The 14,328-nt window shown below is 39.0% G+C and overlaps 1 protein-coding gene across 4 annotated transcripts in view; it reads left to right on the top strand.

Moving 5' to 3' along the window:
* Window positions 1–1,431, top strand: part of SPAG6 (sperm associated antigen 6) — a 64,857-nt gene extending 63,426 nt beyond the window's left edge. For all 4 annotated transcript variants that reach the window (XM_032243893.1, XM_032243890.1, XM_032243892.1 and 1 more), the window contains one exon: window positions 445–1,431. In XM_032243893.1, coding sequence (XP_032099784.1) covers window positions 445–510 — 66 coding nt within the window. In that variant the 3' untranslated portion in view covers window positions 511–1,431. The remainder of the gene's footprint in view (window positions 1–444) is intronic.
* The last annotated feature ends 12,897 nt before the right edge of the window (window positions 1,432–14,328 follow it).

Below are 14,328 nucleotides of genomic sequence, written 5' to 3'. Positions count from 1 at the left end.
TATGCTGAAAATGATCTCTAAGGCAGTCAGAATACAGAAGTTTATTAGTAACAGTAGACTGTGTAGTCTAACTTATGAAAAAATAATCTATTAGCTATGATCCTTAAAGCAACATTAGCCACTTGATATGATTAAAATGAAGTCTCTGTAATAAAATATTGCCACTGGATTGAAGATTCTTGTTTGGAAAATGCCCCCTTTGCCATTACATTTATATCCCTTAAATGTTTTGTTACTTCTGTAGCACAGTTTTATGAATTCATATTCTTTTCCTGGATAGCCTCTAACTTTATGCACAAAGCATTACTGGAACATAGTCATTCAGAGTGTATTTGAGGTTTCACTCACAGGATTATTTAAGATAAATCCCCTATATTGAATCTTATGTACCGACTATGTGCTGATCATTTCACAAGCGTTTAATAGAGTATTTTCTTTTTTCAGGTATTATTCCCCTGGATATTCAGATACTCTTCTGCAGAGGGTGGACAGCTATCAACCACTTATTAACTAAGCAAAGTTGTAGTCTGATACTCAAATTCACAGCAGAGTAGTTATGAGTAACAGTAGTTAAATCTTTCTAAATATTTGAACTAAGTATATTCTAGATGTATTTAATGGGAAATACCTTTAGATAATATTTTCTAAATTTATATAATACTTTAAATATTAGTAGCTTGAATGAGGAACTATTCATGGTCATTCAAGTGCGTAGGATTTGCTCTAAAGGTAGATTTTAAAAACCCGTTAAAGGGCTTTAAGGCATTTGTTATTCTGTTAAAAACCACACACACTTGTACATGCAGACACCTCCAATGAGATACAGATAAGAGATGGTGTTCCAAAACCCTAAATTATTCTTGCCAATTTCTCATAGGCATAAGGAAGGAAAACTGGTCTTGCTAACTATATAGTAGGATAGAGAAGAGAAATCTTTCAAAGAGGAAACTGATGACGGATACATAGGGCACTTGAAGGAGACTCTGATGCTAGTTGCTTAAGTATGTTAACTTAAGACACAGACTGTACGGGTAACCTGTTAGGTTTTGCCAAGAGTTTAGGAAGAATTTACTCCTCTTCATCACAAGTTGTCCAAACTCCCTTCCCCACCCTATGTAACGTGTTCCTTGCCTTTCATGGGGCCAGTGACGGTAGAATTCAGAATAAAGAGTTATACTCCTGCAGACATGCTCTCCCTCTCATTGAAAGGTTTCTTAGTCTAGCTCTGCTCATGAATAAACAAAGAAGCAGGCATGTAAAATGGACCCTTGTCCTAGCTTCACTTTCCCAAGTTTCAAAAGCCACATATTCAGGGATTTAAGGAATAATTTGAAGATAATACCATCAGGCTCAGACTTTAAATACATTTTCACTTAGGAAGCGGTAAAGGGGCGAAAGAGAGTTTCAATAAAATTTTAAATAAAAACAGCATTATAATTGTCCTTTTCATTTTTCCTATCCAGTGTGGTGGTGACCTTGGGGAATATGTGATTGGATTTATGGGTGTTGGTTAGTTGTAGTGTGTGTATCTTGCTTTAAAGGGAAATTGCTTCTGCTGCTCTCTCCTGGAGGAGGTAAATGATAACCCATACAGCCCCTATGCTACGGTGTTTCCAGTCTAACTCTGTTTTCAGCTTTCCTTCTTGGACTCTCTTTTTTTTTTTTTTTTTAAAGTGCAAAAGGAGCTACCCATTTTTTTTTTTTTTTTTAATTTTCTGGATTCATCTCTGTCATCATTATTTCCTAACAGTGCATAGCTTTGTTGCATCATTTAAAACTTCATAATACCCAAGATTACCCCATTCCTTTTTGCCTAGTGTCTGGCTAAGATTGCTGGTGATTTCATTTTTTTAAAAATACTTCCTTGGGCCTATTTTGTTTCCTTGCAGCAATTTCTTTGACCTGTTGAATAGGAAAATGTAATTTTTATTCCATTTTATAGCTTTCCTTTCTTTCCTTCATGCCTGCACAGCTTGTCTTACGAATCTTTTAATCTGAGAAAATAAAAGTAGTTTTTCTTCATTAGGGCTGTTTTCTTTGATGACCATGTTGATAATGACAGAAATTAGTTTATCTGGGTTAAAACCACCTCAGATATTATTGGAATGCTGAATTTCCTCTTAGGTATTTTGTTGCCATTGTACTTTGTAGTACTAAGTTTTTCACTTCATAGGTAATTTCATACTTATCAAATAGTACTAAACAAAGTAATAAAATACTTAATAGTGTTCAGATTGGTGTTATAATTTGATCATATGCAGTTTGGAAAATTTATTCTATTAAATGTTTCTTAACATAAAATACTTTAAACAAAATGAAGCTTTACTTTTTGAAAAGTACGTTGTGAGATTTTAAAAATACATATAAAAACAAAATCTTTTTCATATGTTATAGGGCAAAAATAGTGTCTGTCATTAATGATATTTACTGATATTTTTCATCCCTCATTTGAATTTTGTCGATTTTAATTCCCTGTGCAAACAAACCCCTGTCCCACTGCTCCTTGTCCACCCCCAACTCCAGGAGTTTATTTAAAATTCGCCTGTTCTTAGGAATTCTCTACTTATATGAACAACTATTTTTAGGCCTTCAGTTCAGGAACAGAATTACTTGGACCTTATTATTATAGATTCAGTCCTTTCACCTGTTGTGGAAATAGGTGAAATCAGTGGTACCTGAAAAGAGATGCTGAAAACATAGGTTCTAGTCTCTCTTTGTTAAGTATTATAGTAAGGGTGATAATAGTCACTCCACTTACTCATAAGAAGCTTGTGAAAATAACCTGCAGTGGTGCACATAACAATTTATAAACAAATCCATTTTATACAAATTTGACATGTGATTAATGGGAAATCTGATAGTCAATGACAGATTACATATTTTGGCCAGCAATTGTGCAGTATTCCCCAGGCCTCATACTCTTAGATAAGTGGAGTTCAAACCAGATGATTTATGATTTTTTAAAAAACTACATTTTCTGCCCTCATGGAGTTTTCTAATATAAACACATTTGCCCAGACAGAGGCAGTGGAATAGGCACAAGACACTGAACACAAAACAGGCATATTTAATGCAGTATGTAAAAATAAATGGCAACCCCGTATTTACAAGATACTGACCTGTTTTTTTAAACCCTTCCTCTCAAAGAAAACCCTTAAAGAAAGGATGAAAGATTTGCTTGTTTCTAAACTTGATTTGAGGTCCTGCTTAACATAAACTCTGACCTTAAATTCCTGGGTGAGGCCCATCTCCCATCCCAGATGTCAAGTTTAGAAACTAACCTTGAAAGAATGAAGAAATTTTCTGTTGTGTTTTCAAATAGCCAATTCTTTGATTAAGATAGGTGCTACCAAATGTTGAGGTTTATGTACACTGTGGCTTATTCTGCCACAGAATTCACTGGTTAGAAAGTGTTGACTTGTAGCTGTTCTGCTTCTTTCAGAGATTAAAAGGATCAAGTGACTGTCCTATAATTATTACATTTACCAGTTTAAGAGACTCTTGACTTTTAAAATTAGATTTGTTTATGCACTTATTTTTCTGGTAACATATACTCATGTTGCTTTGCTTTTATGAGGACTTGGTAGGACACAAAATTAGATGCATATTCAGTGTTATTAATAGGCAGTATATGAATAGATAAAGAAAGAAGCAAAAACATGACTCCAGATCTCACAACCCAAAACAATTGCCATTAACAAACAGATAATTCCAAATAGCTCTCCAAGCCTTTTTACAGCTAGAAAAATGTATTCATGCTATACATGTTATTTTAAAATTAAAAAGTTACCACAGTTTGCTTGTTTCATGGGTGATAGAGTTTTCACATTGTTTTTAATTTTAGTGGGTTTAGGGAAAAATAATTCCTTGGGGATTAAGTTAGAGGGCAATACAAAATATTTATAAATGGGCTTCTTTTAATCATGATTGATACATTTTCTAAAGTAGATTTAAACTGAATGTTGGATAAAGAATATTATACCAATATATAATTATTGCAAGGTGATTTGGTATAGATATTCATACATTAAAGCCTCTAAATTTCTGCATGTATATAGAATTTTTGGTAATACACTCTTGCTAAAACTTATACATCACTGATAGTAAATGTTTACTTAAAGTATTTTTGAATATAAAGAAGTCCAACTCTATGAAAACTATTATAACCTATATTGAGTTTTCTGTTTTTTATATATCTGTTGCAGGTATAGTTTGAATCATACAATGTAAGTGTGTAAAGTGCCAACGGGAATGTCAGCATTTTCCCATATTTTTCTTCACTAACTAAAGATGACCTTTTACTTACATGAGTGAAATGTGCCCTGTTGTCAGTCGGCAGTGTCACCCAGTACTGTGGTGAACACGCAGGAGAACTAGCAGCAGGTTGGACTGAGAGTAAGAGCCGCTAAGCTTCTGGTTGACCTTAGGTCGTGCTAGCTCTGACCACAGCAAGTCTCCTCAAGTCTCTGGGCCTTAGTAGACCCTTATAAGAATCTCAAAACTACAACCCCAGTCAGTGGCCTTGGCAAGTTGCTAATAGCACTCACTTCATCAGATTCTGAGGATAAAATGAGGATGAGTGACCAGAAAGCTTGGCATGTAGTAAATGATACCACCATTAGTCTGTATATCTTTGTATGACTATAAAAGCTGCCCAGTCCTTGAGATACTTTATTTCCATCTGGCAGAAATTATTGTAATTGTCTTATTTTGTTAGAGCTACACACTGTACTGCCATCTGCTGGAAAATTCTCTATAAATATGCAAATCCATGATGTCTACTCTGTGAACCGTGCCCCCTTAGAAGTGTCATGCCCTCGTGAAGTACACAACCTGTGTATCTGTGCACATAAGTGCTTGATAGATCGTATTTGCAACTCTTCTTTTCACTTTTATAATGGATTTCAAAGAGAGTTTCAGATAAACAATGCTAAAAGATAAAGAAGTTTGTTGAAAAAAATCAGAGTCAAAGTTAATATCAATAAAAAGAATCACCTTTTTGTTGCAAAGCCTGGAAACATTTGTGCCCACTGCTTCCCTGACTTCCCCCTTCCCCCACAGAAAAGTGTGCTCTACAATAAAACCTACAATTAAAGTTAGCAGAGATACTAATTAAGCCATTATTCTTGCATTTATAGACACTGTACGTGAGACCAAATATGGGACCACATTATATGTATGCAAAACCAAAGCACATTTTGGAATAACCCATATAACCTTTTCACCTTGACTTTAAAAATTGAATAAAAAATATATTAATAATGTATCATCACTGCAAGATGGTGGATCTCTAGAAAGCCACACTTTTGGGCTTCATTTTCTTCATCTCAGAACCTGGGTTGGGATATAGCAGGTCTCCCTCTCTTCTAGCCAGCCAGTCCTTAATGAAGGGATGTTATAGTACTCTTTTGCACAAAAAAGGAAGTATTTGGCTCATTTTCATAGCTATCTGTACAATCATGGAGAAGACTGACCAAAGTAGGATAAAGAAGAGTTTATTGATAATGGGAGCACTCTCCCAGGACATGAGATTGATCACTCTGGCAGGGGCGATAAGATGACTCTTGGAAGCTTGGAGAAAGCAGCAACAGCCTATAGTAAGTGAAGTGGAAATGCCATGACTACCAAGGCAGACTGGAAGAGGTGCCAGGCAACTCAGAGAGGTGGACATGCTGGAGTGCATAGCCTATGTGGGGATGGAAAACCCACCAGCTGACTGCATTCTAAGAGAAGGCCCAGAGGACATACCATTTACCAAAGTGATAAGAAATGCATTGTTAAGAGCATTACAGTCACTGAGAATCTCAATGGAGTTGCTCTTGTGTATGCCAGGGTTGACTGGAGGAGACACTGCTACAGAACTGGGCTCTTCAACAGAAATAAGGATGATAGACTCCTGAAATAACAGAGGCCAAGTAGCAAGACTTAACTGTCAGAAGCAAGGTGTGCACACTTATTGCAATAAATGCCAAGACGTGGCATCCAGGGACCCAATCCACAGAGAGCTATGAAAATGCTTAATAGAATTTCCTAGAGGCAAGATAAATGGGCAGTCAACAAGTATCAATTTATAAAATAAAAATAAATATGAGGCAGTTGTCATGGTAAAAAGTCACTAGCTCAGTTTCCAAACCTGTCAGCTCTCAGATCTGGAACCCATTGTCTGAAGGAGAGGATGATCCTTATGACAACAGGACCTAAATCACCTGAGCAAGTGTGTTTAGTAATTATTTCACCAGCACTTCAGAATATTGTTCCAACCCTTTTACCAGATAATAAAGCTCTGCAGCAGGCCTAGACAGCAGTACAAGAAGTCCTGCTATATCGCTCAGCAGACCCTCTGGTATTAGAGGAATCTGTGCTGAGAAAAATGCTGGGGATAGTTGCTGGTAATCAATCTCAATGAGAGAATCACAGCATAGACCCCCTAGGATCCTGGAGAAGGACCATATTATCTGTATTAAACAGATACCATTCTAAAGTTCATGGCTGGGTGTGGTGGCCCATGCCCCTAATCCCAGCACATTGGGAAGCTCAGGCAGGAGGATTGCTTGAGTCCAGGAGTTCAAGATCAGCCTGCGAAACACAGCGAGACCTCATCTCTACAAAAAAAAGTTGAGTGTGGTGGTGTGTGTCTGTAGACCTAGCTACTTGGAAGGCTAAAGTGGAAGGATCACTTGGGCCCTGGAGGCCAAAGATGCAGTGAGCCATGATCATACCACTGCATGCTGGTCTGGACATCAGAGAGAGTCGCTGTCTCAAAAAAGAAAAAAAGGAAATTCTTGCAGACTCCTAGGCCATGATTGAAATGAAGCATCTGACCATGAGACATCAAGCAACTATGGAGCCTGAGATATTCATCATGAGCTGGCTCTGTCAGACCCACCAAGTTATAAAGTTGGATGGGCCTGGCAGCAATTTATCACAAAATGGAAGTGGCAGATACAGGATTGGGCATGAGCTGGGCCAGAGGACACAAGTAAGTTGTACCAGTTGATAGCCCAGACCTACGTGTCATCCACTCCTATTGCCCTGGTGTTTATGACTATGATGTTCACAGCTGTAGCAGCTCACAACCATGACTGCATGGAGGTGTCCCTTGTGGTCAGCTGATGGAGGAGAAAAAGGGCTGACCTTCATTCATAGCTGGTTGGCTCAGCATAAGAGTGCAAGCCAAAAATGGATGCTGCTGCGCTACAACCTTACTTAAGGCAACCTTGAAAGAGGGTGGTGAGGAGAAAACCTTCCAATGGGCAAAGTTCCAGAGGATGCACTTGTTCATTCACTTTGTGTGAAAAGAAGAGTAACTCAAGGTAAAGAGTATATGCAGGTTCATGGACAGTGGTGAATAGGGTGGTAGTTCGGTCAGCAGCTTGGAAGCAGAAGGATTGGTATGGATACAAAGTGTGAAGAACTTTGTGTCACATGTTGATGCACATCAAAGCAGCCACTACCAAAAGGCACTAAACAACATTCATGACTCAGCCATGCATGCGGCAGCCTCTCTTTTGGCTATTGTAGTGCTGGCACAATAGGCACATAAATAGAATGAGTAGCCATGGTGGCAGGAATGGTGGCTATGAATATACTCAACAGCATGGACTTCCATTCACCAAATCTGATCCAGAGCCTGCCACTACTGTTGCCAAATGCCTAACCTGTCTATAACAGAAACCCCAATGTGGTATTCCTCAAGAATACCAACCAACCATTTGAAGGTAAGCTGACTTCAGTGGGCTTCTTCCACCCGAAGGGGCAGGAATTCATCTTGATTGGGATTGTTATATATTCCGGCATGAATTTGCTTTTCTTATCCATAGGACCTCAGCCAGCATCACTACCTGAGGACTTAAGAATGCTTGATCCACTGGTATTAGATTTCATATGATACTGCCTTAGACCAGATTCTACTGGTCCTATCACACATACTGCCCCATTCCTGAGCCACTGGCTTGATAGAATGGTGGACCCACCTCTTAAAGATACAACTGACTCATGCCTGTAATCCCAGCACTTAGGGAGGTTGTGGCAGGCATATCACGAGGTCAAGAGATCAAGACCATTCTGGTCAACATGGTGAAACCCTGTCTCTACTAAAAACTACAAAAGTTAGCCGGGCATGGTGGCATGCACCTGTAGTCCCAGCTACTCGGGAGGCTGAGACAGGAGAATTGCTTGAATCCAGGAGGTGGAGGTTGCAGTGAGCTGAGATCATGCCACTGCACTCCAGCCTAGCGACAAAGTGAGAATCCATCAAAAAAAAAAAAAAAAAAAAAAAAAAAAGGCAACTGAGGCCCCAGCTTGGAGAAGATATCCCATAAAGGTTGAGATACCACACTAAATCAATGCCATTATATGGTGCTATGTTCCCAGTAGGTAGAATACATAGGTCCAGAAACGATAGGGAGAAGGGGGAAGCTGTCATTCCCAGTGGTACATTTGTGGAATTTGTGCTTCCTGTCCCCAAAACTTTAGATTCTGTGGGTCAAGAGGTCCTGGTTCCCACTGGAGTAATACTTCATCAGTGGACACAAAGTCCCATTGTACTTCACACTACAGCTGACAGTCACTTCAGTCTCCTTATGCCAAGAGACCAGCAAGAAAGGAGTCACTAAAGTAGCAAGATCATTGACCCTGATCATCAGGAGGAGGTAGAACTTTGTCACAGAACACAGGGAGGGAAAAATGTTTGGCACGCAGGTGATCTGATGGGCTGTTTCCTGATGTTCTCATACCTAGTTTTAACAGTAAACGGACATGAACAGAAGCTATGTCTAGGCTAGACATGGGACCAGAGACTCAGACTCTTGGAGACAAGGGTCTGGGTCACCCCATCAGGCAATCTGCCTAGACCAGCATGGCTGCTGGCAGTGACTAAGGCAATTCTAAAATGAGGACAGGGTAGAAAAGAGGGTGAAATGTTAGTTACCTCAGGCTTGAGACCCATTGCAACTGCAGTGACTATTGCTTGCCCATTAATCTTGTAAGTTTCTCCAGTAATAAAGCCCAATGAGAATCCTGGAATTGCCGAGTACTAGGTGGATGAACTTACCCAATAGGCAAGTGGATCTGAGCAGCACAAGGGGTGGCCCATGATGCTCTAGTGCTCTACCCATGTCTCCTCTTTAGGACGAAGGGCCAACAAACACGTCCTCCAATGGCTGTGATTTTTGGTCACACTTTTTATATCCTTACCCACAAACACAGGCTGAATTAAATCCTCAACCCACAACCAGAATGAGTCTTAATAATCTGCTGAATCTTAAAATTGACACCTTAATTTGAACACCCCCACCCCAAATTTGAGAACATATAGGCAACTGGTTCAAACTAGAATCCAAACAAGAACGTCAAATTTTCTCAGCTGTAAATCCAAACCAGAAGTTCAGACACTTCGCACATATAACCCAGGTAAACTCTCTGTGGCCTTAGCAGTCCTTGCTAATTAGAAGCTCCTGTATTGCCTCTGGGAGCTTACCTGCTAAGCATCTTCCAAACTGCGTTCCCACGTGAGGGTAAGGTAAATGGCTAGAATTTTTAAAAATTAACTTATGCTTAGTTGTCTATTTGGTTCAGAAAAGAAAGAAAACATCAGTGATTTTTCAAAAAGTAATTCCCACCCACCATCATCATACCCTCCAAGTCACATTGTAAAAATAAGTGATGCCTGGCTATGGTTACTTGTGAAGCCATCTCAGTTCTCAACTGATGTAGCCTAATGAAGGCTCTGAATACCAAGAGTGAAATCTTAACAAATGACCCTGCCTCACAGTTCAGGCACAATTTTTAGGTTTCTCATCCAACGAGGGAGGGATTTAAAAATCAGTATTCATATGAAAAATGATTCTTAGAAGCCCTTAAGATTGTTGCTCACACAGAGATGCAGGTCTATGTTTATGAATCATGAGGGCGGGAACGATGCTTGATTCATCTTTGTATCCAGCACAGCACTTAGCATAGTTGCGTAGTGCACAGCAGGAGATCAAGAAATAATTATTGAATAAATGAATGAGGCTGCAAAGTTCTATGAGCCATCCTAATTGCTGGCAACCCTTGAGGGGAATTTGGCCAAGATACTTTAAAAGCATAGCTTGCCCAAGTGAGAAATGTTCTTTTCAAGCTCTACTGACGGACCACTGCCATTTTGTTTTCACTGGGTGTTTGAATCTGGCTCTACTGTCCTCCATGCCTGCTCAACTCAGGTTAATGGTGTTTCAAGTAGTTCTTAGAACTTTAAAATGGTAGCAAAAAGACCAGTTTAATAAAAATGAACCACACTGTGGGATGATTTTCAGCGTTTATTCAACAGCTTGAGCTTGAATACATGCTGTGCATGTGTGTGTGTGTGTGTGTATATGTGTGAGCGCATTTGTGTATTGCCAATCAGATTCTCCCAGGAATTTCAGATTTGCGCAGAGACAGTGGTTGGGAGTTGGTAGCTAAATCATTAATGGCAGGTAGCCCTTTGGAGGAACTTGTGGATTTTAGCCTCTGAGGTCCTGGGAACTTCCCTGGGCCACTTCTCCCTGGGGGAGGCTTCAACTCTTCCTTGTAAGACTCTTCCTTCCAGTAAATTTACATTTCTACCTAAATTCTTTCCAACTGGTTTTTGTTATTTGCAAATGGAAGAAAGGCATTTTGGAGAAAAGCAGTGGACCTGAGCTGGGCTCTGGAATAATGGTGGGGTGGAGGAAGGAGAGTTGAGTGGAGAGGTCAGGGGAAGGCTCTTAAGGCAATCAATCAGCTTTCTGTCCTGAGTCAGCTAGGGACAAGAGGCTGCCAAGCAGAGAGTTGACTCAGCAGAGTACTGGAAGGGGCCACCCTGAGTGAAGCTGGTTTTTAAATATTCATTTCAAAAGCAAACTGAATGCTCTCTTTCCCCTCTCCTGTGCTTAGGTATGTCTTCTACATATCTCGTTCCAACCACTTGAACTCTTTTGTGTCTCCTGCCTGTGCTATCTTCCAAGGCACCAACTAATGTCCAATGAGGCCACAGAGTCTTCTCTTTGATCCCAGGATATTTCTGTGAATTATTAGCCTCTTTATTGAACCTAAGGAAGGAATTCAAATGGTGATTTAATTCGTGCCTTTCTCCCCTCCTGCCCCTTCCCAAGTATCCCATTGTGAGAATTTTGGAGACAAATTCTGCCTCTGATTCAAGCCATGTATGTAAATGAATTTATTGGATGCCACTGAGAAGGCTACGTTAGGAAAGGAAAGAGAGTTGTGAATTTAAGAAAAATGGCAACAAATCTATGTGGGAGGAGGGAAGGAAAAAAGAAGGAATTTGGACCATTTATTTGCAGCATGTCTTACTGACAGTTAAATACAGTGGTTTGTTCTGTTTTCTGCCACTCGAGGGTTATTTAATTAAATTCATGACCTAGGACGCTAACCAGCCCCACATCTAAAATAATTGCTTCTCTGTTGGTGAGATGTAAAGCCGGGATTGATTTTCCCCTGGCTGATAGCTCTCCTTTCTGACTCATGAATGTCATCTTCACTCCCTGCCCCGCGTAATTTGATCTCTGTATTTGATCCCTGTTTAGTACTACACTTCACAAACAGATGTCTCAGTAATTAAAATCCCACATGGGCACACTCATCAGTGAGTTACATCTATTTAATAGTCAGCTTAGAAACTTTTCACCCTCAGCTTTTCTTCCATCCTGGTGTCATATGTCAATAGCCTTTAGCAGTCTTTAAATATTAGAGTTCAAACCTGTTGTTTGTTTTCCTGCATTCGTAGAGACGCTCTTTTCATTTTCTGACTGAATTTTCCTCACAAGTCCCTGATCTTTCTCCTTCAACTCACCTGGATTTTCTCTATGGTTTTACACCAGCATTCAAATTCTCATTGGATGAGTCATCCTATATTTCATTCATGCCAACACTGGCAATTAAAAAAAATCAGCCCTGGATTAAGAGTGCCTTTTATTTTTTTTCCCTGGAGGCATAGCCAAAATATTTCAGTCTGAACAATCCTCCAATTTTTCAAAATTATTTGAGATCAAATACTGAAAACCTGTTTGGTTGCTACAGGTCACTGACGGATTTTGATGGCACAGGATTATGGAAGGAAAGAATGCATATTTGAAGCAGGCAAGGGAGGTCAAAAAGGGATGATTACAGGGAATGTGTTCACTTTTGAGAGAGAATTTAGATGGACACTTATTTATGAAAATGTTGAATTGAATATGAATACTACAGAGACAATGTTCTTATGATAAAAACCTGTGCTACTAAACAACATTTCATAAAACTTCAGGAGAATGCTATAATTTACAGTAGATAAAAGAATTTCTGTTACAATTGATGCATGTTGATTTTAAATTAAATGAGTAGGTAATAAATTATGGGAAAAGGATCCTTTATTTTCCTATTTTAAACAGATGGAGTTCTAGTGCATTTAGCATGAATCATTTTACAAAAGTAAGTTTCTCAGAGCACACGTTTCTTGTGAAGTTCCTTTGTATTCACAATATTTCAGAATAAAAAAAAATAATGTGACCAAAAAAACAAGCAACAAGTTTGGAGGTTAATGGATATTGTTTTAGCTCTATGTGAACAAATTCCAAAAGCATTTGTACAAACTTTATTACCATGATTGTATTTAAACTTCATCTTGGTGGTTTGTACACAACCTCTGGCTTCATTATCTAAAATAACAAAGGCCATGTAAATAAATAGACATAAATTAACAGCAGGATTCTTAGACTAACAGTGACATGGATTAGTATTTCAGGAAGGTAGACAGCTTCCAAATAATGGGAATGCTGTGGGTGTGACTTCTCTCAATGTTTATTATGTAGTATCATTATACCCCTTGCTGGCTCATGAACTGGTATGATTTTCATTCTTGCTGTGCTCAGGATAACCTTCCCCTGCCCGCTCCACAGCTCCTTTCCCTTCCATGCAGCTTTTGTTTAAAGTTCAGAGCACTCTTTTCTGTGAGTCAAGCTTTCTAAGCCTTGTTTTCCCTCCAGTCATTCCTTATCACATGTTTATCCATGCTCTGCAATCTCTTTCAGATATATATATATATATATATTTAAATGATTAATTTCAATAACCTGTTTGTTGTCTCAGTGTAAATTGGGGAGAATGTTTCCTGACCTTATCACAAAGAAGTTGGGAACGTCAAATGAGCTCTTATATATAAAAGGGCTTTGTACATAGTTACTGACTTCACGTAGCCAAGGAGCTCCCTCTCCAGTCCCAACTACCTGCCTGGCTCAAACACAGCTTGTACCATTTGCTAGCTGTGTGAACTTCAGCAAGCTCTGTAACTTTTCTGTGCTTCAGTTCCATAAAGTGGAAAATTGGGTTTATAAGTGTACCCAAATCCTGGGGTTGTTTGGTGATGGTTATATGAGATGATTCATGTGTATTATGAGGTCAGAACATGATTACAACAGTTTCAGTTTTAAGCCCCCAGTAAGTGCTAGCACAAGTGCAGGGAGGGATCAGATGGTATTTCCCCACTGAGGTCAGTGTACTTCACAGACTCATTTCTCTGTAGCTTGAGGCGAAAGCTAGGTTATATCCCTTGGGCGTGCTCTGTCACAACTAAGGATGAGGGTGGGTGTAGGGATCCTGGCTGAGCACATGTCTTTTGAGGACTGACAGGTACTTTGAACAGCTGTCTCTCTTTCTGTAAATAGTGTTCACGTGGCTTGGACTCTCCTTTAATAACTTTATTTTGAATGACTTGTTTATGTTAGTTTTTTCAGTTTGCCACCTACTTATGCTTAAAGCCACAAAAATACATCCTTCTTAATCTGGAAAATGGGAATAGTAAGTGTATCTATCCCTGGGATTGTAATGAGATCAACTGAACCTCTTCCAAAGGATATAGGGAAGCACAATAAAGGAACTGGAGAAAAAAGCATTTTCAAATGTCACCCTGAACACAGGAAATGAGGTGAAAACAAACAAAACAAAACATTCAAACAATAAAAACCTAACATTCTAAAAATTCAGTGAGTTAGTGATTCTTCCAAATGATGTCTCCTCTCAAAGTGGTTCTCTGAATTTAAGCTCAATGATGCTTGTGTTGCCCAAAAGGTTTTGGAATTTCTTCTTTCAAAAGGGTTGTAAAGGACCTGGATGTAAATACTAACTCTTCCATTTTCTGATAGTCATGACAGATATCTTTCTACTTCACAACTTACTATTTGATATTGTTATAATGGTATACAGATATTTTAAATGATTATTGCAGATAAATCTATGATTTCTTCCATTGTTTTGTGGTGGTTCTTTCCCATCCAAAAATCACTTAGCTAGCTATCCATTTAGATTTTTTTTTTTTTTTTTTTTAGTTAT

This window comes from Sapajus apella, unplaced genomic scaffold (genome assembly GCF_009761245.1).
Source record: "Sapajus apella isolate SASKATOON/1434 unplaced genomic scaffold, GSC_monkey_1.0 scaffold53, whole genome shotgun sequence".
Taxonomy (NCBI): Eukaryota; Metazoa; Chordata; class Mammalia; order Primates; family Cebidae; genus Sapajus; species Sapajus apella.
This window is presented reverse-complemented; position numbering and strand designations above follow the sequence as displayed.